The sequence below is a fragment of the Gymnoscopelus microlampas genome (assembly GCF_963454915.1).
Source record: "Gymnoscopelus microlampas genome assembly, chromosome: 7".
In the NCBI taxonomy this organism is placed as follows: Eukaryota; Metazoa; Chordata; class Actinopteri; order Myctophiformes; family Myctophidae; genus Gymnoscopelus; species Gymnoscopelus microlampas.
This window is the reverse complement of record NC_139944.1, coordinates 8022115-8047721: the sequence shown is the minus strand read 5'-3', so window position 1 is coordinate 8047721 and position 25607 is coordinate 8022115. Positions and strand designations below refer to the sequence as shown.

At 43.2% G+C, this 25607-nt stretch overlaps 1 protein-coding gene across 2 annotated transcripts; it reads left to right on the top strand.

The window, feature by feature from the left end:
* Window positions 1-213: 213 nt before the first annotated feature.
* Window positions 214-18274, top strand: ddi2 (DNA-damage inducible protein 2). Of its 2 annotated transcripts, XM_084062127.1 has the most exons (10): window positions 214-560; window positions 2633-2765; window positions 5368-5706; window positions 6325-6451; window positions 7632-7759; window positions 8402-8530; window positions 9100-9203; window positions 10519-10711; window positions 12512-12563; window positions 12928-13016. In XM_084062127.1, the coding sequence occupies exons 1-9, from the start codon at window positions 423-425 to the stop codon at window positions 12520-12522; spliced, it is 1302 nt and encodes a 433-aa protein (XP_083918253.1). In that variant the 5' UTR covers window positions 214-422; the 3' UTR covers window positions 12523-12563; window positions 12928-13016. The 2 variants fall into 2 exon arrangements, with proteins under 2 accessions (XP_083918253.1, XP_083918252.1); XM_084062126.1 differs by lacking the exons at window positions 214-560; window positions 2633-2765; window positions 5368-5706; ... (3 more) ...; window positions 9100-9203; window positions 10519-10711 and having other exon boundaries at window positions 10726-12563; window positions 12928-18274.
* Window positions 18275-25607: the final 7333 nt, after the last annotated feature.

Here is a 25607-nt window from a genome sequence, read left to right as displayed (position 1 = left end):
TCGATCAATCAATCACTCAATCAATCAATCAATCAATCAATCAATCAATCAATTTCTCTGCAGAGATTATCTACCTTCCTATACCCATGGACCGGCAGGTGGCAGTAGAGCACAACAATTCACGGTCGGCCATGCGAAGAAGAAGATGTGTCCTCTCACGACATCAAATCCTGTAACCCGACACGTCGAAAACACAAACCCCCAAAATACGGCAACACTAGCGGTGGCAGTTCAGTTGATGCAAGTTGTTGATAGAGAAAGAAGAACGCCGTTGAATAGCTTTTATAGTGTGTCCAGGCGTCATAATAGTACATCACCTTTCATGTGTTGTTGTTTTTCTCGCCACTAAAAACACGATAAAAGCCGAAAACGAGGTGTTAATACGACAACATAGGAGGAAAAGCACAGCGGGTTGGACAGCGATGCTGGTGACTGTGTTCTGCGCGCCGAGGGAGCGGCCAGAAAGCACCTTCTCCCTCGATGTGTCTCCAGAGCTGGAGCTCAGAGACTTCGTAGCACTTTGTGAACTAGAATCAGGGATCCCAGCAGGGGAGATCCAGGTAAAAAAAGCACTAATAAAAAATACACACAGCGTGTTCTGTTCTGTTCTGCTCTGCTATGGTCCAAAGCGTTGTTGAGTTCTCTCTAACGCTCCGCCAGGAGCGTTAGAGAGAACTCAATAACGCTTTGGTTAAAAAAAAAAACACTATTTCGCCACTCACCGAAGCAACGGCTGTTTTGTGTTGTTGAAAGTCTATTCTCCACCGTGGGAAACGTCTCAGGACCCCACCTTCTCTATATAATACACTTTTTGGGCAGAAAATAAAATATGTCCGCCAGATGGAAATTATTGTTTTTGCTCCACTGCGCCCCCTACAGATCTGGTCAATGGTAATTCTATATTGACCAGATCTGTAGAGGGCGCAGTGGAGTAAATAAAATAATTTCCATCTGGCGGACATATTGTATTTTCTGTCCAAAAAAAATATTATACAGAGAAGGTGGGGTACTGAGATGTCTCCCACCGTGGAGAATAGTCTTTTAACAACACACAACAGCCTTTGTTTCGGTGCAAAGCGAAATAGTTGTTTATTTTTTACTGAAGTTTGAGACCTCGCACGGTAGTGTAATTCTCGGTCTATGAGAATAGCAGCGCTGCCTGGCGGAGCGTTAGACGCTCTGGACCAGAGCTAGCCACATATGCTAACTAGCTCCCATGCTAGCATGAATCTGGGCTTTAAAGTGTTGCGAAATCTCATACAAACAAGTCTGGTCTTCGCTGATTTATTGTTGTCACCAAACGTTTGTACATTAATGGTTGGGTAGTGGTGCCGTTATCTGGTTGATGTCAACGCTAAAAGAGTCCAAACTGCAACATTATTTGGATAATGATGACATGTCAACAGCCAATATTTCAACTATACGACTATTAGTATAGCCTGAGGTTATGTGTGGTCAACCTACAGTATATCCCTGGCTATAATTAGAATCAAGAAGGGCTTCATTTGTCACTCACTCATACAGGTACAAGCAGCGAAATGTTGGTGTGGCATGTCCATAAGAGATAAGACTGTTCAACCACATGCAATACAGCAGGGGTCTTCAACGTTTTCAGGCCAAGGACCCCTTGGCTGAGAGAGAGAAAGCAGGGACCCCCCCATTATATATTGTATAAGTATTTTTTATTTTCATAGATTTCATAGGCAGCTTCTGCTTCATAGACTTGTTTCACAGCGCTATCATGTTGGATTCATGTTAATGTGTATTTCCAGACATTTAACCATGCTCTAAAAACAATACTTAGTAAACCTGACCTTTCACTCTGTGCTTTCTGTACTTTCACTCTTTTCCCCCCTATACCGAACCACTTTGCCGAAAATAGCAGATCTACAAGTGCACAACGCCTCGCAGCGCGAGGCGTTGTGCGCTTGTAGATCTGCTATTTTTGACTAAAGTTCTCCTCAGAATAGGGATGCTTGGTTGAAGTGGTTTATGTAAAAATCACAAAGATTTGGCGGACCCTCTGTAGTAACTCTGAGGACCCCCCGTTGAAGACCTCTGCAATACAGTAATGGTATACACAAGATCAGTGGTGGAAGAAGTACTCAGATATTTTACTTATGTAAAAGTAGCAATACCACAATATAAAAACACTCTGTTCCAAGTAAAAGGCCTGTGTTCAAAATGTCACTTGAGCAAAAGTACAAAAGCATTGGCATCGAAATATACTTAAAGTACCAAAAGTAAAAGTACCAACATGTTTGAAAATAGCCTATGTATAAAATAGGGCTGAAGTGGTTAATGTATGTTTTATAATATAATGGTTTATATCTGCAAAGTAACTAGTAACTAAAGTTTTCAAATAATTGTAGTGGAGTAAAAGTACAATATTTGCCTCTGAGATGTAGTGGAGTAAATGTACTTAGTTACGTTACACCACTGCACAAGATTATACTTGGGTTTCAAAGACATACACTGTGACTCCAAACCTTCCATAATTATACCAGCAGCTAATGAAATGTTAGAGCTGTGTCCATTCTCGATCATGTTTTGCATTAACTAAGTCTGACATGTCTCTCGTAGCATTGTATTTACAGCTAACTATTTTAACGTCCGTTTGAATTCACTTTAGATCTTGTATATAGAGCAGGCCCTGAAAGACCCTACTCGTGCCTTGGGGAACTATGGTGTCAAGGACGGAGATGTTGTGGTTCTCAGACAAGCAGACAGAAGGCCACCACCACCAACCCAGCCAGCCTTCCCAGGTAAACGTGTGCTTAGAAGTACTAGGGTTGGGAACGCGTGACCCATCCGGCTATGCAATAATACCCGTTGTCAGAGTACCCATTGTGTCGTCTCTCCATATATGGACATACAAGTGACACAGACAGACATAGATATTTATTATTTACTTATTTTTTCTTTTTACCCACAATTCAGTCGTTATGCCAATTAATTCCTCCCCACACACATGACATGTCTGTGTTGTCACTGCTGTCGTATCCTACCGGCTCCCTTGCCAGTGAGGAGCCCCACCAGGAGGATGCAGAGCCTCCGTCCTGCCCCTCCCGCCCAACAGGCTGACAGGTGCCGCCCCAGCCTACGTACAGTGACAAATATCTCCCTCCGATTGAATGCACCGCAGTAGATTCGAACCCTCAGCCTCCGGTGGTGGGCAGGCACTTTTACCTGTGTGCCACCCGAGCGCCTCTAGATATTTCTGGACAAGTGCTGATCCAACCAAGTTCCCAATTCGGCACATCACTCCCATTGGCCCTTGGCGATACACACACCAAGTGTGAAGTCCATGGGTAGGACAGATACACAGAGACACAAATTTATATTTATGTCAGAGGGTGTTATTACTTCTTCGTTGTCTAACATGTTGTTTGTGTGCCTAGATCATGCCCATATATGGACATGCCTGACGTTATAGTGTTCTGATATGGCCTTGAACTACCGCGCAATAACCGGAGCAATGCTGGAGATTACATTATACAAACGGACAGATACACAGTGCTGACGTCATAGCGTGAGCGTGATTATACACACTGCTCATCATAGGGCTGATATCATAGTGCTGATGTCATAGACTGGCCTATAAGTACTCTGACAACAGTTGCTGACTCACGCATATAGTATGACCATGCCTTACGGAGGAAGCATACTAGGGCCGTTACTGTTCCTTCCATACATTAACGACATGAATGCAGCCTGTAACTGCAAGTTGTTCCTGTTCGCTGATGACTCAGCACTCCTGGTCTCGGGCGAGGACAAAATGCAAGCTGGGATGGCTCAGGGTAGAAGACAGGGTTAAGCAATTAAAAATGCTTAACCCTTAAGCATTTTTAATGCCAGTTATCATTAGGCCTACTCTGCATTCTCCATGTTCTCACCTCAAAAAGCTGGTTTCATTCTTCAAATCGACCAGATCACAGAGGCAGCGGGCAGTACGAGGTGACGAGTGATTCACATCCAGTAGGTGTTATATTGGATGTGATTTCTCCATTGCAACGCTTTCCCATCAAAGTACTCAAACCTTTCTCTTTTTTTAAATCCGACCAGTGTCTGTAGCAACTTACAGTAAGCTAGATTCACTGGCCCTCATTTATCAATGGAGCATAAAAAACGGCTTATATTTTTCCATATATTCGGCCGTACACCAACGTCGAAGTCACATTTATCATAGTATATAATACAGCCAATCCTAGCGTACATTATGTCGGAGCTTTGATAAATCTCAAGTCTGAAAACGAGCGTCATTTAAATAACACGCCCTTAAATATTCTCAAAACGCCCCGATTTTACGACATCAGAATACGACCAAACACATGAAAAGCCAATAAGAAAGAGTTTCCCCCGCACATGCGCACTCTCTCTCGCACTCTCTCTCTCACACACACACATACACACACACACACACACACACACACACACACACACACACACACACGCACACGCACACGCCCGCCCAACTGTGTCTGTCATGTAATCCGTAGCGTAGCGGTACAATCTTTGTCAGGTAGGCAGGCTTGTAGCCTACTTGAATGACATATTATGATACCAATCACAGCGCCATGGATGGAATATGTTTGTTGTATATTCATTTATTTAACCCATACCGAGCAGTGCGCGTTCGAGTTACACAAAAATAAAGCAGTCATGTAGGCTATTCCCATTTCCCAGTGAGAACGTCGGACGGCCGAGTCCCGTCCCGCACCCCATTAATGAGAGATAGCCCGGAGAGAACATTAATGGATGAAGCCTGGTGTGTGTTGGACCGTGGGTTAAATGTCTGATCTCCCGGTGGCCATGAAAACATAACAGCAGGTCTAAACTCCCGAAAATAGCAGATCTACAAGCTCACAACGCGTCACAATGCGATACTTGTGAGCTTGTAGATCTGCTATTTTCAATGCAGCCAGATCTGAGTGGCTGTTAAAGTAGTTTGTTTAAATTACTTCATAAAATGTTATATTGTCACAGGGATTATTTATTAGCGTAGATAAACATTTTGGAGTGGATTATGTGTCCAGATGCCTGTAGGACAGTCAGACAATGCTGCTCCACAGGTCTAGAATGGAATCAACAACTGCTATCGACCTGACGTGAGATCTCAGCGTACGGTAGGCTGAAACCAACGTCAGGATATATTGATAAATGCCGAAAGTTGTGGTGATCCTGCCGATACACGTAGCTTTGTGACGTATTGTCAGCGCAACAATTAACCCTGGCAGCGCTGGGCAAGCTGATTACGTAGCGTGAAGTGCCACGTTTTGTACAAAGTAACAGTAATGTTACTTTGAACTGTATATTTAGGTTGTGTATGTGCAACGTGCTGACTTGTCCCTCCACTTTGCTCCTCAGGTCTGCCACACATTGACTTTCGCTCCATCACAGTCCCAGGCTCGTCCTCAAGCAATCAGCGTGCTGCTCTGAGGCAGCAGAATACCACCCCACAGCAACAGCAGCAGCGCTCTCCACAGCAACCGACGCCAATGGCTGTTCGTGCCTCCGCTCCCGGGCCCAGTGCCGTTCCTGGGCCCAGCACCGGCTCCGGCCTCGGCTCCGGCTCGGGCTCATCTCCGCAGGGACTGGACGATCCGGCCTTACTCCAGCAGATGCTACTGGCCAATCCACATGAGCTGTCCCTCCTCAAGGAGCGCAACCCACCGTTGGCTGAGGCCCTGCTAAGTGGCGATCTAGGTGAAAAAGAGTGTCCTCAATGTGTCCCATATATGAGATGCCAGACTGCTAAATTCTTCCGTTATGTGTATATTTTATACTAACTTGTTTACGTTGCACAGTTTTGTTAGTTCGTGTAGATGCAGTTAGTTGCGTGTGTGTGTGTGTGTGTGTGTGTGTGTGTGTGTGTGTGATAGTCCAGCCGTGCATTGGAGTAACATACTATGAGATATCCGTACTGAGTAGGAAGAAAATGCTAATGCAAATACCTTTATGTAACATAGTCCTAGATCCTGAGGATATAGTGCCTGTTAAAAAAGGCCTGTGTAGAGATGCAAGTAGTGCAAGCGTTGAGACCAGCAACCGATATTAACCACTTTCAACCTGATGTCCCTATATTTGGCACATGCCCAACAGGTGAACGTCTGGCCACTAAGAAAATCTCTTCCACTTGAAATTCAGTATAATTCACCTCACAAGCATGAGTGGATTACATCAGAGGTTCTAAGCTCTGGCCCCCTGAGGGCCCAGAGTTTGTACTGCTGGTTTTGATTTCGAGCTGCCCAGTTTTGATCTGGGGTCAGAGCTTTAAACCCACGAATTAGTCCTTTCTGAGTACGTCCAACAATGTTCCCACAGAGCGCTTCACCAAAGTTCTGCTGGAGCAGCAACAGGATCGGTCCCGCAGGGAGCAAGAGAGGATCAGGCTACTGACTGCTGATCCATTTGATCTGGATGCCCAGGCAAAGATTGAAGAGGACATCAGGTACAATCTAGAGTCATTTTAAAGACAGGGCATCAGATCATTTTAACCACTTGAACCCTGGCGTCCCTATTCAGAATAGTATTCTGGTCATAATAGGCGAATAGTTAGTGAAAATAGCTCATCTACAAGCCACATGACGCATTGTGTGCTTGTAGATCGGCTATTTCAGTGAAGAGATTTGGTGTAGAGGGAAAAATAAAGGAATGGGCCAACTTAAGGATAGAGCCCCTGGGGGACCCCAGTCAATAAAGTGTATAGGGTTTAAGTAGTTAAATGCTGGACATTCAAACAATGTGAAAACCTATGTTCTAATTTTGTATTATCAAAAACCATAAATACTGTACATACTGTTTGCCCAGACCCCAACATAAAAGAAACATCCAGTAAATAATGTTGATTTGTGATGTCAGGAGTGGAAGAAGTTCACCCTGCTAAAGTCGTCCAAGTTCCATATAGACAAATACAAGGATACCTATCATCCGCATACATTTACTTTCACATTAACAGTAGAGAGGCTTCCAGAACATTGCATGTATACGTAGCTGCTTTTTAATGCCAGACATTTACAAAAATGTATTGTGTAGGCTACTATTATACCAAGTGCAGTAAATACACAATGTACAACTAACAATTTCCTACACTCGTGATTTTTCATGTCCAGACAGCTGCTTTTTCAGCAGTTATGAACTTTTCTCATTTTAGAACATATCCATATGTGTGTGTGTGTATTATTATATATTATATTATTTTTTTCTTTTGCAACTGATATTGTTAGATATTATGAACTGTATGTGAAGTTGTCCCTTATCTGTTGCCTTACTTTAAATATTACAAATAGTTCTATAAACTGTCACAAAACGGTAGCCTTCCACTCCAAAGAACGTATGAGATTAGCATGGTATATTAACAGAGAGATGGACAATGCTGGTATTCCTCAAGCAATGTTTGGAGCACGACCGCATTGTTGCGGTCGTGCTCCAAACATTGCTGGAAAGGCAGCTTGCCATTGATATGCAGTGGCAATCAAGCATGTACAGTAAGTTAACGTTTAAACATTAATACGATTGGATTTGTCTTCTTGGCATTTTAGCCGCTTATGTCCTATATACTTTCCCAAAATAGGAATGTCATGTTGAAAGCGGTTGATAATTTGATGCTTACAATTGCATTTGTATTTTAGGCAGCACAACGTGGAAGAAAATATGACCATTGCAATGGAGGAGGCCCCAGAAAGCTTTGGACAGGTGGTAATGCTTTACATCAACTGCGTCGTGAACGGACATCCTGTGAAAGCTTTTGTTGACTCAGGTAATGAGCTGAAAATGGAAGCGCAAAAGCATGACCGTCTTGATTGTGAAAGTGCTTGTACTAAAATGTGTGTGACTGTGGGTGCTGCTCTGTGCTTTTGAATCTTGACAGATATTTGATTCTGTCAATAATGTCGGCCTACTCTGTACATAAATTACAATGACAATGTACTGATAAAATAAGTATTTAACTTCTTTTGGCACAATCATTAATGGGTCATTTGATATTTCTACTAGACCTTTTGAGCGATGGAAGAAAGCGGATCTTTATTGATATGATTTTATCTTTTTTATGCCTGCCTTTATTTGCCTGTTCTGTCTAATGTGTGAAATATTGGATATCCACCCTTTTTTGTAGTAGTAGTAATAGTAGAAGACTCCAGAAATGATGAGTTCACTTATCTCTTATGTAGTGCATTTTGTTTTTAGTACCATAGTATGTATTCTACATAATGTAATCGCCTTTTTTTCCCCTTCTCCATCGAACCTTTCCGAAATTCTTATAGATGTGCATTTGCATTTTGCTATTCCTAGCCAGGTTATACCATTTGGGTCTCATAAGAACCCTACTTGGTAGTCTTGAATATACTCTGAACATGTTTAACATTTATCATCCGCTTCCCCCTGGCTCCTTCCATTCCAGGAGCCCAGATGACGATTATGAGCCAGGCGTGTGCCGAGCGCTGTAACATCATGCGTCTGGTGGACCGGCGCTGGGCGGGGATCGCCAAGGGCGTGGGCACCCAGAAGATCATCGGCAGAGTTCATTTGGGTGAGTTTTTCAAGTATCTCTTTAACCCATTGAGAGCTGAAGCCGATTCTACATGTCTCCTAAATCTCTACAGTTTTCTGAAAAACGTATGTTTCTATATCAGTGGTGCTCAATCTTTTTCATGTCAAGGACCCCCAAAATTATATGTATTTGGCCGCGGACCCCCATCAAAATATTTTGTTCCAGGGACCCCCCAGAAGCAAAGATTTGAGTAAAAAATGTTCGCTTTAAAAATATATATATTCAGAAGATTTGCACACATTTTCACGAATTTTCAAAAATAGCAGATCTACAAGCTCGTAGCGCGGCACTCGGTGCCGCGCTATGAGCTTGTATATCTGCTATTTTTGAATAGCCAAAAGTGTAAAATAATGCTTTTTAGCTCAAATCTAAAAATGACACAGTTCCAGGTCTTAATGGGTTAAAGCAACATTGTTCCTGCGGCCACAAGTTAAAACATGTTTCCAAGAGAGGAAAAGAAAAGAAAAATGACTTGACATTTATTTCATGTTTCTGCATGATATTTAGCTGTAGCTTGAATTGAGGCGCGTCATGCTTCTCTCCTCTAGCTCAGGTTCAGATAGAGGGAGACTTCCTGCCTTGTTCTTTCTCCATCCTGGAGGACCAGCCAATGGACATGCTGCTTGGACTAGACATGCTGAAGAGACATCAGGTATGAGCCTTCCTCATCGTACTAGTCTCTCGAGACAGACTGTTGAGTCACACAATTTTCAGATGCTTCTGCTTTGAGGGCACGTGTGGTTTTACCTACATATATATTTTTCACCCTTGAAAAGGCCGAAAATATCAACGTATCGTTTGTAAGCCAATAAATTGTAAAAGAAAGGTTTGGATGTTTTCTCAAAAAAGCCAACATATAGGCTTGCAAAGTTGCACGACATATTGGAGCCCATAGCCACACCCTTGCATTGCACAAAAAAAGCATCCTGGAGTAATTATGACTTAGTACCAGTTCTCCCAGTGTTGTGATACAATGGTTAGACAGACTTGAGTTTGTATTGCACAACTGTAAAACATTTTCGAAGGCTTGAATGCCTCCATCATGCGGAAGTGTATAAAGATTCAACATCAAAAGTAACTAAAATGCAATCAAGAGGGAGTTGGGTCTAGGGACTCCACTATGGTGATCATATGACCTCTTTGTGGCTGATTTGCTACATTCGGCGAATTTAATTTTCTTACTTTGCTACTCAGTCTGGCCAGGGTCCTATTTGACTCGTATTTCAATTATGTAGGCAAGTCAGGAAGTGACTCGAGTTTTACAGCCCCCCCTCCCCCCGCCCCCATTTCAGACTTTCAGATTTGTCTCTCCTTTAGTTTAGCCTGTGGCTTATTCAGAATCTCCTCAGTGGAGTGAATGATCTGTTTAAATCATTCACAGAACTCTCCAAAGCAGTGCGCTTATCTACAATAGTTGACAATTGTTTTTCAGTTGTTCTACTATCAGAGTCATTAAATCAAAAGAACACTTATTTAGTATGGCACACCAACGGCCACAGAAGTCCTCTGTGCGTTGGCCCGGTGAGGGTTCCTTCTGCCACCTCAGTCCTTTGGAAATAAGGCTCTGGTGACTGCATGCAGGTGTAGTCTCAATCTTGGTTTGGAAAGAGCGAGTAAGTCCCTGGGGATATCAGGGTCATTAGAGGTGTAGTCAAATAAGGACTCTGATGTAGCTATTTGTTCTCGTTGGCTAAATATTATGTTCGTGAACAGAAATGACAGCGTCCGTTCGTGGCTCTCAGGAGGTGTAGTTACAGACACACTAGCATTCAAAGATCATGGAACAGTTGATCGTGGAATAATTGTTTGGCCTGAGAGACTATCATCATCCCATCGAAGAATGTGACACAATTGCGTCATACGTCGGAAAGATTGTAAATGTATTGGGGTCTCCATTCAACACTGTACTGCAAAATAAATCACTTTGAATTTAACAGATTTACGCAAATCCTTCCTTCTTCCCTTAGTGTGCCATCGACCTGAAGAAGTCTGTGCTGCTGATTGGCACAACGGGCACCGAAACTCGTTTCCTACCTGAAGCGGAGCTGCCGGACTGCGCCCGGCTGGCGTACGGGTCCGAGGGGCGTGAGGACGCTCGTCCAGAGGAGATGGCTGACAGGGAACTGGCAGAGGCACTTCAGAGGTCTATACAGGAAAGCGGTAAGGCGGGTGTGTGTGTGTGACAGTACACACCGTGCACGTCTGTGGTGGTTTCCTCGGATCTGCACATTAGCCTCTTTTTATTATTTTCAGCTGACGTTTTTCTCAGCTGAAAAAAATATATATCAGCAAGAAGTGACATTTTTTGCATGTGCCATTTTATGCTTCTTACTCTCGATCTGTATTCCTGCAGTCATCTTGGATTTTCAGTCACATGATCACTTTGTGTCATCACCTCAGCAAATTGTATACGTTTTATAGTCGCATGACACCTAACTGCCAGACAAATCCCTTGCGTCCCTATTCAAGGTTTGTCATGGGCAAATATTCTGCAAAAATAGGCAGACAAAAATGGCAGATCTATGAGCTTTGTATGTCTTGCTATTTCGGCAAAGAAATTTGGTGTAGAGGGAAAACGGATGGGATCCAAGTACAGAGCCCTGTGGGAGCCCGGTCTTTGAAGTATATAGGGTTTAAGAGGATATAGAAGATAAATATGTTGTCAGCCAAAACTTAGCTTTTTGGGGTATACTTGGATTAATATAACACTTCATTTTCACTTATCTCACCGCTGTCATGTGAAGTCAGCGTTTTATACAGGCCCACATTTAACAAAGGAAACAAAATGATACCCCTGCCCTTGCTGTGTTCACAGTCACACTATCGCTGACAAAAGCTGCAAAACAACCAAGCATGGCCAGCTACATTGCCTTTGAAGTGTTGCTCAACTGTGGAAATGGAAAGGCCAAAGGGTAGGGCTAAAATAGCAAAAGGGCAAGAATGAGTTTGTGTTCTTTTTTACGGAACAGAGCAGGAATTGTGACGAAAAGGAAGGGGAGTGAAAACTGTGAAACAAAAACATTGATTGACGCTTCACTACATCATCGGAACGCTGAAAAAAGTTGAAAGAAAGTTTAATTCAGGCCAACCTTGATTTGTAGTACGTCATGCCTGTCACGCTGTGACAATGGTTGGGTGTCTGTTTGTTGCTGCCTTGCCTTAATGCGATAGTGTGAACACAGCTTTAGACCCTCAATCGGGCGAGTAAAAATTCAACAAAAAACCCTAACCCTTGATGGGAAAAGAAAGGGTAGAAACCTTGGGAAGAGTTGACCGGACCCCATCCAGGGTGGACGAGTGTACAATGGGTACCAAGTGGGCATTATTCAAATGAAAAACAAACAAAAGAACAAAACTATCCCCTCTACAAGTAAAGTGATAGTGACAATAGCATAGGGCAGGGCTAACAGATCTACAAGCTCATACTGAGCTTTTCACCACCAGTCAAAGACAACTTTTATGCCATATTACGATAACCTAAATCCCAGAAGATATCTAGTCTCTTAACACAATATCAATATAATATTGATAGGACCCCAATGCAGACAAGACCGCAAGGACTTTTTTGGTGTTATCCTTTTAGACCAAGTGTTAGACTTTACTCGTGCTGTTTTGCATTTCTCTCTAATACAATATTCAATCAATCAATATATTGCCCACAGCCATATATTCTAGTAAAATGATTGTAATTTTAACAAATTATACACACTAGCATTATAACGTATTGATTATAATTGGCACAAGCCTTTCTAAACCAAACATAGTGACCTGAGGTTAGATGACAGAATGTGTGATCACAGTGACCATTCCTTCAGGTCATAGTGTAGCTGTTCTCTTGGCTGACACCTTTCACCACTGGTGAAAGGGTGGACAGTTTAGCGCATGCGTTGTGCTGTGTGTGAGTGCTAACTCTCTGCGTCCCTTTGCATGATGTGTGTGGTGTGCCCTAATTCTGAGCAGGACAGCACTGATGCATTTGGAAGAGAAGGCTGGAGAGGGCCCTGCCAACCAGGTACTGCAAATCTACAGGAAGAATTATAAGTCCATTGCTGTTTATTTTATTTTTTTTGTTACACATTTTGTTGCTCATTCTCAATTGATTTCTTTCGTTTTTGCTTTCATTCAGTTTTTCTTTCCTTTTTTTTTTATTATGGAGAAAATTTGGATTCTAAATTTGTGAAGCAACAAAAATATTTTAGCATTTGACATAATGGAGAGTATATACTAATTATTTGATCAGCGTCTCCATATAATTTGCCATCATTTCATTTCAGAGGCTGGCATGGACAATCAAATGCATGTTTAGAAAGAGCGTGGTCCTGATTTTTGATATCTTCAACCTGTTTAATTCTCAAATGCATTTTCTCTCACGTTAGACACTGCAGATGGACAAACTACCTCACAGAAATCCCCACCATTCCCAGTGCCCGAACCCTTAGACCAAATGGCCTCATCCACCTCCTTCTCCTCCTCCCAACCCCCTTCGTGTGGCCATCCCCAAAGTCTAACCCTGGACCGCTCGCAGTCTGCCCCGGCCGCAATGCATGCCCCAACACCAGGGCAGTACCAGAGTCAGCCTGGCTTTCAGGGGATTCCAGGGCCTTCACCCCAAGAAGAAGAGTCCATTTCTACAAGCAATCAAGTTAACCCTCACACCCTCCCGGCCCCGACCAACTCGCACTCCAGCCCTATAACTAATCCCCCGACAGACGACCTGCCTAAATCCACCTCTCCTCAAGGCAAGGCAGTGAGTGGCAGTCCAGGCTTTGGAGATCCAGAGAATGAGGTGCTATCTACAACCACAGAGATGGATACTGAATGCATCAGTCTGGTGAAGAGCTCCATGCTTCCCAGTCAAGCGGAACTTTCCCCTGTTCAGCCTATGGAGAGAGACATCCCTCCGCTGGACAAGCCTGTGAGTTGCACTCTAGCCTTTGGAAATTCAGAGAGTGAGGTGCCATGTACAGCCACAGAGATGGACGCTGAATGTGACAGTATGGAAAGCGGCTCGATGCGCACCAACCTAGAGGAACTCTCCCCAGTTCAGCACATGGAGAAAGACACCCTGCCTGCAGAAACGCCTGCGAATTGCTCTCTTGCCTTTGGCGATCCGAAGTGCGAGCTACCATCCACAGTCACGGAGATGGACGCTGAATCAGGCGAGGCAGCAAATTACTCTAAATTCACCAATCCAGAGGAGTTATCTCCAGTTCAACCCATGGAGGAGGAGGCGGCGGCGGACGGATCGGGCACAGCTGCTGAGGCCACACAACCCTGCCTACGTGCTACTGGTCAGCAGAACCACGAAGGAGAAGAAATGCATGAACATCGACCCTTACCCGTTCCCCTGTCCCTCGACCTGGGCTCTTGTCCAGCTGACTCTCCACCACAGAAGGATGTGACTCCTGATCTGTGCTGCGCTGACACTGCCTCCGTGCCATCTGAGAGGGACCAGCCTGAGGGGGAGCGCTGCCCCAGCTCTGAAAATATCCCCTCTCTGGCAGCAGCTCTAATGGAGCTTCACCAGCTGCTGGTATCCAACAGCCATGGTCAGTCCCAGGAACGCAGTGCCTCATGCTCCCCCTCGCACCCGTTCAGACAGGATGCAGACGGACTGGATGACGGCAACCCCATCCCCGAGTCCCCCATCCCGACCCCTGAAAACACCCAGCCTACCCCCTCTACTGCCATTACAGCCAGTGCAGAACTAAGTGATGCCAAAGCCAATCTTGCTGCTGTATCTGATGAGGGACCGTCTGTGTGTGTTGCGCCTGGCCCCTCTGGTCAGGATGAACACCCGGGCAGAGATGCGACAGAGACTGCGGAGGGGCACGGACCACTGCAGAGCCCAGACGGCTCCCGGGAAAGTAGGCCAGACAGAGGTGGGCAAGATGATGTCAGTGATGCCACTGCGGCCACTATTTCTGGGCCTGAGCCAGTGGGTCCCTCTGATCAGACGGGGGACCTGGAGTTCAGGGAACCCCCTGAGGGGCAGCAGGGCCAGCAGGGGAGAGGGGTGGCAGATGGTAGTGCCTCTGGCGGCGACAGCCCAGACGAACCCGAGCACACTCATCAGAGCCCCCTGTTTGTGGCTGTAGGCTCATCTGTGGAGGGCTCTACCACCTCGGCCCCCTCTGTTCCTTCTCTCGCTCAGGCTCCCCAGTCCACATCTCTGGCCCCTCCATCCTCTGCTCCACGTCCCTTTACAGAACCGTTTCCAGCGGAGCACATCCAGAGGATCCAGGCAGCAGGGTTTTCTGCCAGGGAGGCTGCAGAGGCGCTGGAACAAGCCCATGGCATTGTGGAACTAGCTCTGCTGACACTACTAGCCCGCAGTATCACTGTGCCCACTTAGACTCTCGCAGCCAATCACGGGAGTCCTGAGCCGAACCGCTCCCTCAGCGTCTGTCTTATTTATACTTTAATATTGTTATGAATACAGATCTCTCAGTCCCATCTGGGCAACATTACATGACACAGGGAAAATCAGTCTCTTGGTTTATCACAGACCACACGAGAACAAACCGGAGACAACTGGTATTATTTTCCTGGATTTAGCAGATATGTGAGGTGTGTTTGCATGCAGATGTTGTGGGTGCCCATTTCCAAAACCCATTTCTCGGGTTTTTAAAATTTGATTTGTAAATTAATTTTTGTTTTAGTTTTGTCCAACTCTCTACGGTATTATTAAACACCCCAAATATAACTCGTTCTTGATACACGTATAATTTCCTGATATTTGACATGTCAATCTACAAATTGAAGCAAGGAAAAGTGTACTGAAAATGACTACAGTTTAGAAACAGTCATAACCACTTTTAAACTTTTAATGATGGCCTTTTGTCATGAGTGACGATTTGCAGGGTTTACATCTACAACCAGCCTGCATGAAATGCAAGAAAAGCAAAGCTTGAGCACCCCCATTAGTCTGTGCTCTGTCATTGCACAAAACATCTAGAGAGCTAAAGCCTCATCTTAGTGGGGCGGCGTAGCACGACAATCGTTCCCTTTTGTGATTAAAGCGCCAAATTTGGTAGAGGTGTTCATTGATACATTGGGAACAAATCTGGGTATTGGGCCATCGCAAATTCTCACCCTGGTGGGCGTGGCAGCCATTTTTCAAAATGGCCACCAGCGGTTGATCAAATCTTCCTAATTTTTGTCCTACTAGGCCGAAATGTTGCTCAAGTATGTGAGTATGAAGACGTGTGGGTGTGTTCATGCTAATTGTCTAAAAGGGGGCGTTGCAATGGGAGTGGCCTAGATAACAGCAATATTTTGGGAGAATTGTTCAAATGGTGATACAAGCGGGAAATTTGGTACAAATCATCTTTGGAGATCACGCTTCGATTTAGGAAACCAGGCCACTCTTAAATCAAAGATGGCAGCCTTTTTTCAAGATGGCCGCCAAAATTTGTTTTTGCATTTTTGCATATCTTTGCCTTTAATCATTTGAAGTCAATCACCAGATCACCAAATAGCACTCCCATAGTATGTTTTTGAACATTTTCAAACAGGAGTTACCATTTATTTGTAAGTCACTCCTAATGAGAATCGTAGCATCCTCAATTCTGCCACCTCCACCTCCTGTCTTTTCGTCAGTGCCACCGTTTCCAAGCCGTACAGCATCATGGCTGGTACCCCTCCCGTCTTATACATCTTCCCTCTCACTGGTATACTCCTGTTAAAATAAAACTCCTGACACTTTCCTCCATCTGTTTCCTCAAAGTGATCCTTCCGTCTTCTCAACACACTGTCTTTGGTTGCTAGAACATTTCCATCCCTCCTTTATCACCTTAACCTGTTGCTCATCCGACCCATCTCAGTGCCTCTGTCTAGCCAAAAATGTGCAGGTCCTCCCTCCTTGGTGTCCAACCTTTCATACAACTACTCATACTCTTTTCCTTAACCCTCACCACCTTTCTCTCTGCCTTACCCCTCATCTCTTTGTACTCCTCCCTACTTTCTCTCTGGCTGCCTTTCTTATCTCCTCCCTGAGCTCCACACAGCATTGTTCTTATTCTTCATCTTCACACCTAACACCAGCTCCTAGTACTCAAGCCATACTCAAGCCATGCTTGAGTATGGCCATGCTTGCAGGCTCCAAGGGCCCAGCTTCCTGCTTTGAAATAGAGTCTAAATAGGAAGTAAAAGTTCATATGAATGGCCAGTAGGTTCGCTGTTTTACCCCTGCTGATGTCAGAAAGATTTTTTCTCCATTCAAGTGGGTGGGGTTTTGTCGCTAGTTTCAAGTCTTCTTTCAATCACCATGATATGCGTTATAAAATCGGCTTCATTTACGGTCTGTAGAAACCAATGGCGTCACTTTGTCCATACATTTTTACAGTCTATGTGCTACTCATATGCTGGCACCGTCACTGTAAATGGTAACTCCTGTCGTGCTAATAGGTGATTTGGTAATTGACCTCAAATAATAGGTAAAAATATGCAGAAATTAAAATACAGTCTTTTGGTGGCCATCTTGAAAAAAAATGGCTGCCATCTTTGATTTATGAGTGGCCTGGTTTCCTAAATCGAAGCGTGATCTCCAAAGATGATTTGTACCAAATGTCCCGCTTGTATAACCATTTGAACAATTCTCCCAAATGTTGCTGTTATCTAGGCCACTCCCATTGCAACGCCCCCTTTTAGGCAATTAACATGAACACACCCACACACCTTCATACTCACATACTTGAGCAACATTTCGGCCTAGTAGGACAAAAACTAGAAAGATTTGATCAACCGCTGGTGGCCATTTTGAAAAATGGCTGCCACACCCACCAGCGTGAGAATTCGTGATGGCCCAATATCCAGTTTTGTTCCCAATATATCAATCAACACTTCTGCCAAATTTGGCGCTTTAATCACAAAAGGGAACGATTAGGCTGATATATCGTGCCACGCCGCCCCACTATCTATACTTAGTTGCACGCTCGTGTCCCGCACGGAAAATAGCTAATCTACAAGCTCTTGGGAGCTTGTAGTTTAGCTATTAAGTGTGTGTGACACGGTCTCCGAACAAAGTATAAAAAAAAGGCATACGGGAGTGCATTGTAAAATCTGAACAGTGATGGCATTTGTTTCCCAACTCGGTGTGTGTATTAAAGATGGGTATCTTTTATGTATCATCCGGTATTGATCTACACATTTAAAACAAAATCAAGAAACCCTCTTGACATCTCTGGAAACTAAAGCTTTGTGATGTATTTAGAGAGCTATTAGTAGCTCCAGTTGGGAAAATTTTGACTTTTTATGTTATGTTGTGTCAAATCCTCATTGTCAATACCTTAAGCATCCATGTTTATTTTGATATTCTGTTCAAATATACCCCTTAACTGTCTTAATGTTTTGTCATTAAATCATTTTGTCTTGAATCAAATTATCCGGGTCATATACAACAATATTCAGGCAGGTTGAATTATTTACTTCTATCTTGTACCCAATTTTAAATTGCAAATAAAGTGAAGTCTTTGTATGTGTGTCTGTGATGTATAGTTCCTTTGAATGACTCATCGATCCCATGTACTTATATCTTTGTCTTAAAATGTTTTTTTCCCTTTCATTTCTTTTTTTTCTTCAGGTAATTTATTCATAAAAGTGAATGAGCTTTTGGGACACTCCGGTAGCTCAACAGATCCTGTTGACTGCTTACTTGCAACACAGAATGGTTTAATTTCCATACCAGTGTGAAAAGTCTGTCCCTCCCTCTGCCTTCAGTTTCAAGTACATACTGTAATGTAAATAAAGCAAACGTATATTTAAAAATAATACTTTATTTGTATAGTTTGTATGGTGCTTTTCAAAGCATTCATCAACATTGTAATGATAACTAAAACAAGGCATGAAAAAGGCATAAGGCCAGACGAAAGTAGAACAACACTAAAATAGTCATGGAGCATTTTATACACTTATCTGACAGGGCTCCACATAGAATAATCAGGGTTGTGTAATCCAGTATTGCTATGACTGTTGGTTAAGTCATCATGCTCCTGCACGCCGAAAATAACCGAGCTACACGCTCACAATGCATAATGCAAAGCCTTGTGAGCTTGTAGATCATCAATTCTTTGGCAAACGACGTCATCATACAACAAAGTAATCAGGCCTGTGGCAGAAGCATGGATACCTCAGTATATTCAGGAATAATTATAAATAAATAATACCATTTTAGTAACAGTAGACATAATATTTGAAATAGGCCTACTCTGCTTAAAATAAAATGTCCCGATACGATAATACAATACAATAATGCTTTATTGTCAGTTCACACTGAAATTTGTCTTGCGACCCAGCAGCCATGTATGCAACAATAAACAGTACACACATTTGACATGACACAAGAAAACAAAATACATACATAAAGACATACAAAGACAAGAGCAATGTCCACCTCTCAGCCTACCCCTGGCCTATAACTCCTGATTAAGCCTCAATGTCGTCTGATGGACAAAGGACCTCTTCAGTTTGACCTTATTGTATGTAGGAACACTGTATCTCCTTCCTGAAGGCAGCAACCTATATTCTCCATACAAAGCATGGCTAGTGTTTGAAGTGATATTCCTTGCCAACCTTATCATACTGTCATTATCGTGTGGCCGAGGCCTAAGGGTGAGCATGAGTCCAACTCCTGATGCACAGGTGCAAATGTTCCCACATTTGCATTTACATTCCCACATTTACATTTGCAACCAGTGTTTTGGTATTTGTGTTTTTTTACATTTAGTTTGTAATGTAATGCATTGTGCCTTTGTTATGAACAGAACAGGACTTTAGTCTTATCAGTCTATGAAATGTTTTCTGAAGACACCTGCTGGTTGTATTGAGCAACTGCAGCCTACAATGAGTTCCTTTCTTTTTATTTTAAGGATCCCCAATCTACACTGTAAAATCCCCAGTGTTCATTTAACTCTGAGAGAGTATGAGTTACAGGCCTGTAAGGTTCCATTTGTACACTCAGAGTTACAGACCTGTAAGGATCCATTTGGTTCCATTTGTACACTCTCAGAGTTACAGACCTGTAAGGGTCCATTTGGTTCCATGTGTACACTCTCAGAGTTACAGTCCTGTAAGGGTCCATTTGGTTCCATTTGTACCCTCTTAGAGTTACAGACCTGTAAGGGTCCATTTGGTTCCATACACTAGAGCGGTTTTGGAGGGTAAGGAGTCACACTTTGTTATGACTGTTGGTAGAGCATTCTGTTATATATGTATGGCTACAGTGTGTGTGTGTGTGTGTATATATATATATATATATATATATATATATATATATACAGTATGTTGGTAGAGCATTCTGTTATATATGTATATGTATATACAGTATATATACAGTATGTTGGTAGAGCATTCCACATTCTGGTGACATAGCATTAGAACGAATTTGACCCCATTTTTGTGCAGAAACTGGGTTCAGTGAGATCAGTGGAGCTCCTTCTGGTGTTGTGCCTGTGTGTCTTTTAAACTATTGAAGTAGTTTGACAGGTACATGGGTATCCATGTACCTGTCTTTACTCTCGGTCCTCTACCCTGAGCCATCCCAATCTAGCATCATGCGCAGGGGTTAGGTGAGTGCTAGGTGTGAGGCCTAGTATCACCCTAGCATCATGAGCAGGGGTTAGGTGAGTTCTACAGTAGGTGTGAGGCCTAGTATCACTCTAGCATCATGAGCAGGGGTTAGGTGAGTTCTAGGTGTGAGGTCTAGTAGTATCCTGACCAGTTTGTTTTGAGAGGTCTGCAGTTTTGTTTTTAATGCCTTTTAGGTGCTAAAGTACCACAAGGTGCATGCATAGTCACAGACCTGTAAGGGTCCATTTGGTACACATTTAACTTTATATTAACATGATTACATTTAACTTTATATACATCATGTATTTAAGATTACATTTAACTTTATATACATCATGTATATAAGATTACATTTAACTTTATATACATCATGTATAAGATTACATTTAACTTTATATACATCATGTATAAGATTACATTTAATTTATATACATCATGTATAAGATTACATGGGCTAATTTTTACTTTTATTTTATACATGGGCTACAATGTGAAGTTAAGTTTGAATCTTTTTTAATCCATTATGATTTTAATTGTTGTATACAGGTATGTTTTAATTCATTATGGTTTTAATTGTAAGGTATTTCAGTTGGAGAACTGGTGAAATATCCTGTATCTTGGGCAGTTATATATTTGAAATTTGCAGATCTACAAGCTGTTGTATTCTACATGAATGATAACTTTCAAACATTCTGAACTGAAGATGAAAGATAGATAACTGTTTCAGTCTGAGTCTGAGACTGAGACTCTTTTTAGGCTGCAGTTGCTCAATAAAACCAGCAGGTGTCGTCAGAAAACCATTCCATAGACTGATAGACGTTTACAGCTGAATCAATGATCATGATCAATAGTGTGTGTGTGTGTGTGTGTGTGTGTGTGTGTGTGTGTGTGTGTGTGTGTGTGTGTGTGTGTGTGTGTGTGTGTGTGTGTGTGTGTGTGTGTGTGTGTGTGTGTGTGTGTGTGTGTGTGACTGTGAGAGAGAGAGAGAGAGAGAGAGAGAGAGAGAGAGAGTGTGTGTGTGTGTGTGTGTGTGTGCGTGTGAGTAGGTTAAACACACCCGTCGTAACTACCGTTGTTAATGTAGTGATGTGCAGGATGATTGGACAATGTGCCTGGTTTCGGCAATCAGAGTTGCTTACAAACAAGCACTCCAAAGTGGGAGAGTTTACCAACTACAGATCCTACCCCACGACCCAACGCCGGACCCCCCGTCGGGTGAGGAGCTAGCATCCACGGAGTTTTCCGAGCTGACGAACCCCCTGACTGAGCAGCAATGGCTGGCCTTTCAGAGAGAGAGCCTTCAGGGACAGCTTGGTAGGCGAAAACCACCGTGTGAAACAACACTACGCTTCATCAGCAGACCCTGGGAGCTGGATCCGTCTTATAAAGCTCTTGATCGGCATATTCTTTAATAATGAGTGTTTACATCTGAGAGCCACAGTGGGAAGCCTTTCGGTTTCCCCCTTCTGAAGTATGTTGCGCGGGTGTTGAAAAAACTACCGGCGAAGCAGCCGCTCCTGGAGGCATTAACAATGTATTTTGGGTCACCAAGGGCCAAATATATACCCAGGATTTTACATGGGATCATCTAAATCTGTGTTTTAGATGTCCTAAGGATGCCAAAACTACAGAAAAGTAGAAAATAAAATAACATAAGGTGGATGCGTATGGACCGCTTTGAGTACTAAACCGTTTTCTGTAATGGCGGCCTCTAATTTGCATATTTTGGAGTAGACTTACCACTAATTACATTACAAAATACCTTTATACACACATTGTCTGACCCTCAGAACATAGATAAAGACACTTTATTTGTCAGTTTTGCTGGCCTTGTTATCGAGTTATTGAAGAAATAGTTCAAAATTGGCAGCCATTTTGTTATGCAAATTGGAAGGTTAAAAACTAAACATTTTGCTTGGGAAACATTTTTCTCAGCTTCAGCACCTTGAATTATATAAAATAGTCAAGTTTCCAACTTTTACCCCCAAATGCCTCTAACCTTTATAGAAGAAATCCCTCGAGTGTACAAATGGAACCAAATGGACCCGCAATGGTCCATTTGTACACTCTCAGAGTTACAGACCTGTAAGGGTTCATTTAGAACCCTCAATAGGAATGGTTAAAGAGAACCGTTAAGGAACCGGGATCGTTAAAAGGATGGCCCGGGTGGCTTGCGTAGTGGTCCGGGCACCTAACCTGACAGCGTGTCGACCTTTGTTGCGTGTCATCTCTCGTTTCCTGTCAGTCTACTGTATTCTATCAAAATAAAGGAAGGAAAAGACAAAACAATTTAATAATCCTAGAGGATCCCCCTATTTAGAACCCTGAAAAATTGTATTATTCGTATGAAAAAATCGCCTCCAGTGTGTAAGGACCTTTAGCGTTGAGATGGTACTTTCACTTGCCATCTCAACGCTAAACACACCGGGGGCGAATTATCAAGTCAATGCAAGCTTCCACATCAATTTAGCGGAGCGAAAAAGCGTCTTTTATTTATTCCGCATAATCGCCGGTGTGTAATGACCTTAAGCATGCGTTTGTCGGGGCTTCCAGTGCAACACCTGGCTTGTCAGACCACCCTGAATGAACGCAGGCCAGTAAGCAAGTCCACCTCAGATAAATTAACCAACACAATTTCCAAATGGGTTGCAAAGGACTGTAGACCGATTAGCATCGTTGAAGACAAGGGCTTCGCCGATGTTTTGAAAGTTCTGTCCCTCAACACATCCTACAAGCCACCATCAAGAGGCACAATAGTGACTAGAATCCAGGCACTATTACACTGAAAAGGAGAAAAAAAAGGAGGCTTTAGCTCAAGCGGATTATGTCGCCCTGACAGGAGACCACTGGAGAACAACATCACTTTGCGGAGGCGTGTGCAAAACAGTTTGAAACTGTTGCACGCAAGTGGGACATTGAAGGGAAAGTTACAACCATAGGGACTGACATTGCGTGCAATATGACTGCTGCGGCTCGTATTATAACGTACGAGCACATGCCCTATGAAAGTTACAACCATAGGGACTGACATTGCGTGCAATATGACTGCTGCGGCTCGTATTATAACGTACGAGCACATGCCCTATATTGCTAACATCTTACAGAGAAGCATCACTGTGAGTCTCTCTGACAGCGGATTTGTCGGTGCGTTGGCCAAGTGTCGCAAAACTGTGGGCCATTTCAAGCACAGCCCGGCTAACACAGCGGAGCTGCAAGTAGAACAAGGGGAACTCAGACAGACGTAGGAGCCACTGATCCAAGACATTCCAACACGGTGGAATTCCAACAAAGCTGCAATAAAAGCAACCCTGGATCAACAGCAGCATAAACTTGTTATGCTGACGCCACCAGAATGGGACAAAATCGGGAGACTGGAGACCCTTCTAGAGCCCTGCCGGTAAGCCTTCCATTATATACTGTGACCATTTATTGTAGGCTGAAATTAAATTAATATTCAACGTTAATCTACTATTAAATGTAACAACTTGTGTTCAATTAATTTACCTGTGTCTTGACTTTTCTCTCTGTGTGTGTGTGTGTGTGTGTGTGTGTGTGTGTGTGTGTGTGTGTGTGTGTGTGCGTGCGTGCGTGCGTGCGTGTGCGTGTGCGTGTGCGTGTGCGCGTGCGCGTGCGCGTGTGTGTGTGTGTCCTGGGCATGACGTTAAACTGCCCCGTTGTAACTACCACCGTTAATGTAGGCCTAGTAGGTGTACATATAAGATGCATTCGCAACTTCTGGGGACTGTGTGCTTCATTACGATCACAAGCTTGCGTACAAGAAGGCGCTGCTCACCGATGGAGTCTACCGACAGCCCACGCTGCCTGTGGCAGCCCTTCCCATGAGCAGCTACCGGGAAGAGAGGCCGTGTAACTAACTATCACCCGGCAGTGGATAAAGACCCGGCGGCCTTCTAGCGGTGTGTCCGCTAGCTGAGGAACAACAATGGAGATTCTGGGTGGGGAGGCCTACGTCTCCTGCTCGGTGGTACTACCTGCCCTCTGCCACTTGCGTCGTGCAGAGCAGAGCCCACCACTAGTATGGAGGACTGTCCCTTGCAGTGGTGGTCAACTCATGCAGGAGCCCATGACAAGCTGGCCCCACTGGCTCGCAAATATCTAGCCACTCCTGCTGCATCCACAGTTCCATGTGAAAGACTCTTCTCAGTTGCAGGTCACATTGTGCAAAAGAAGCGGTCAGCTTTGCTGTAAGTGTGTTAAAGAAAGGATGTTCCTAACACCATCCTATTTTGTTTAGAGCAGTGGTTTTCAACCCTTTTCATATCAAGGTCCATTATTTGTTCGGCATTTGAGCATTTGATGAGATTTAGACTCTCAGACCCAAGACTTAGAATATTTTGTTATCGTTGGATACGATTTTGTCCACAATTCCATGCTGTATTTGTTTGTTTATGTTGTTATAATAAACATGCATACATACTGTATGTTAAATGGATATATCAGCCTTATTTCATTTCTTTCCATTCCCACAACAAAATACAGAAAAGAATTGCAAGTGTGTGTGTGTGTGTGTGTGTGTGTGTGTGTGTGTGTGTGTGTGTGTGTGTGTGTGTGTGTGTGTGTGTGTGTGTGTGTGTGTGTGTGTGTATTTGTTAGTTTAGTTTATTCATTCATTATAATTGACCAGATCTCCTTCAGAAAAAAACATATTGGATATATTCTCCAGATGGATAAATGAATCAAATGGACATTATACTGTATCATTAAATGGACCCACAACATATTTTGGGCCTATTTGACGTCCGGATTTAAATAGTTAGTTTTATGCATGCACTACGGAGATGTCAGTGAATATCTCTAAAATGTGGACATTAATAAAACATGTAGACTGACATTGTGCAATGAAGGCTTTTTTTAAATCAACAAAGTGGAGGCTTTGTTTAGCAGTTTGTGTTCTACTTCACTCAGGGTGGATTTTAACACCTTTTTTTTCTTTTCAGTTCAGTGAAAACAATGTATGCCATACACCCCCTCATACCGTTAACTTCTTGGAATTGTGTATATGTGTGTACATGTGTGATGGTTGTGTGTTTATGTAAGTGTAGAGGTGGTGTGTGTTAGTGGTTTTTCTGTGTATTTGCTTCATGGATCATGTGACCACACATTGTGCAAAAGAAGCGGTCAGCTTTGCTGTAAGTGTGTTAAAGAAAGGATGTTCCTAACACCATCCTATTTTGTTTAGAGCAGTGGTTTTCAACCCTTTTCATATCAAGGTCCATTATTTGTTCGGCATTTGAGCATTTGATGAGATTTAGACTCTCAGACCCAAGACTTAGAATATTTTGTTATCGTTGGATACGATTTTGTCCACAATTCCATGCTGTATTTGTTTGTTTATGTTGTTATAATAAACATGCATACATACTGTACGTTAAATGGATATATCAGCCTTATTTCATTTCTTTCCATTTCCACAACAAAATACAGGAAAAAAATGCATATTTTGGACATAGTTTGAATGGTGATTAAT

Bases quoted from the DNA above. Each gene is read 5' to 3' on its own strand.
- ddi2 (XM_084062126.1), top strand. From the start codon at position 12,479: ATGATGTGTGTGGTGTGCCCTAATTCTGAGCAGGACAGCACTGATGCA. The intron at 12,564-12,927 runs GTACTGCAAATC...CTCTCACGTTAG, and splicing joins GAGAGGGCCCTGCCAACCAG to ACACTGCAGATGGACAAACT.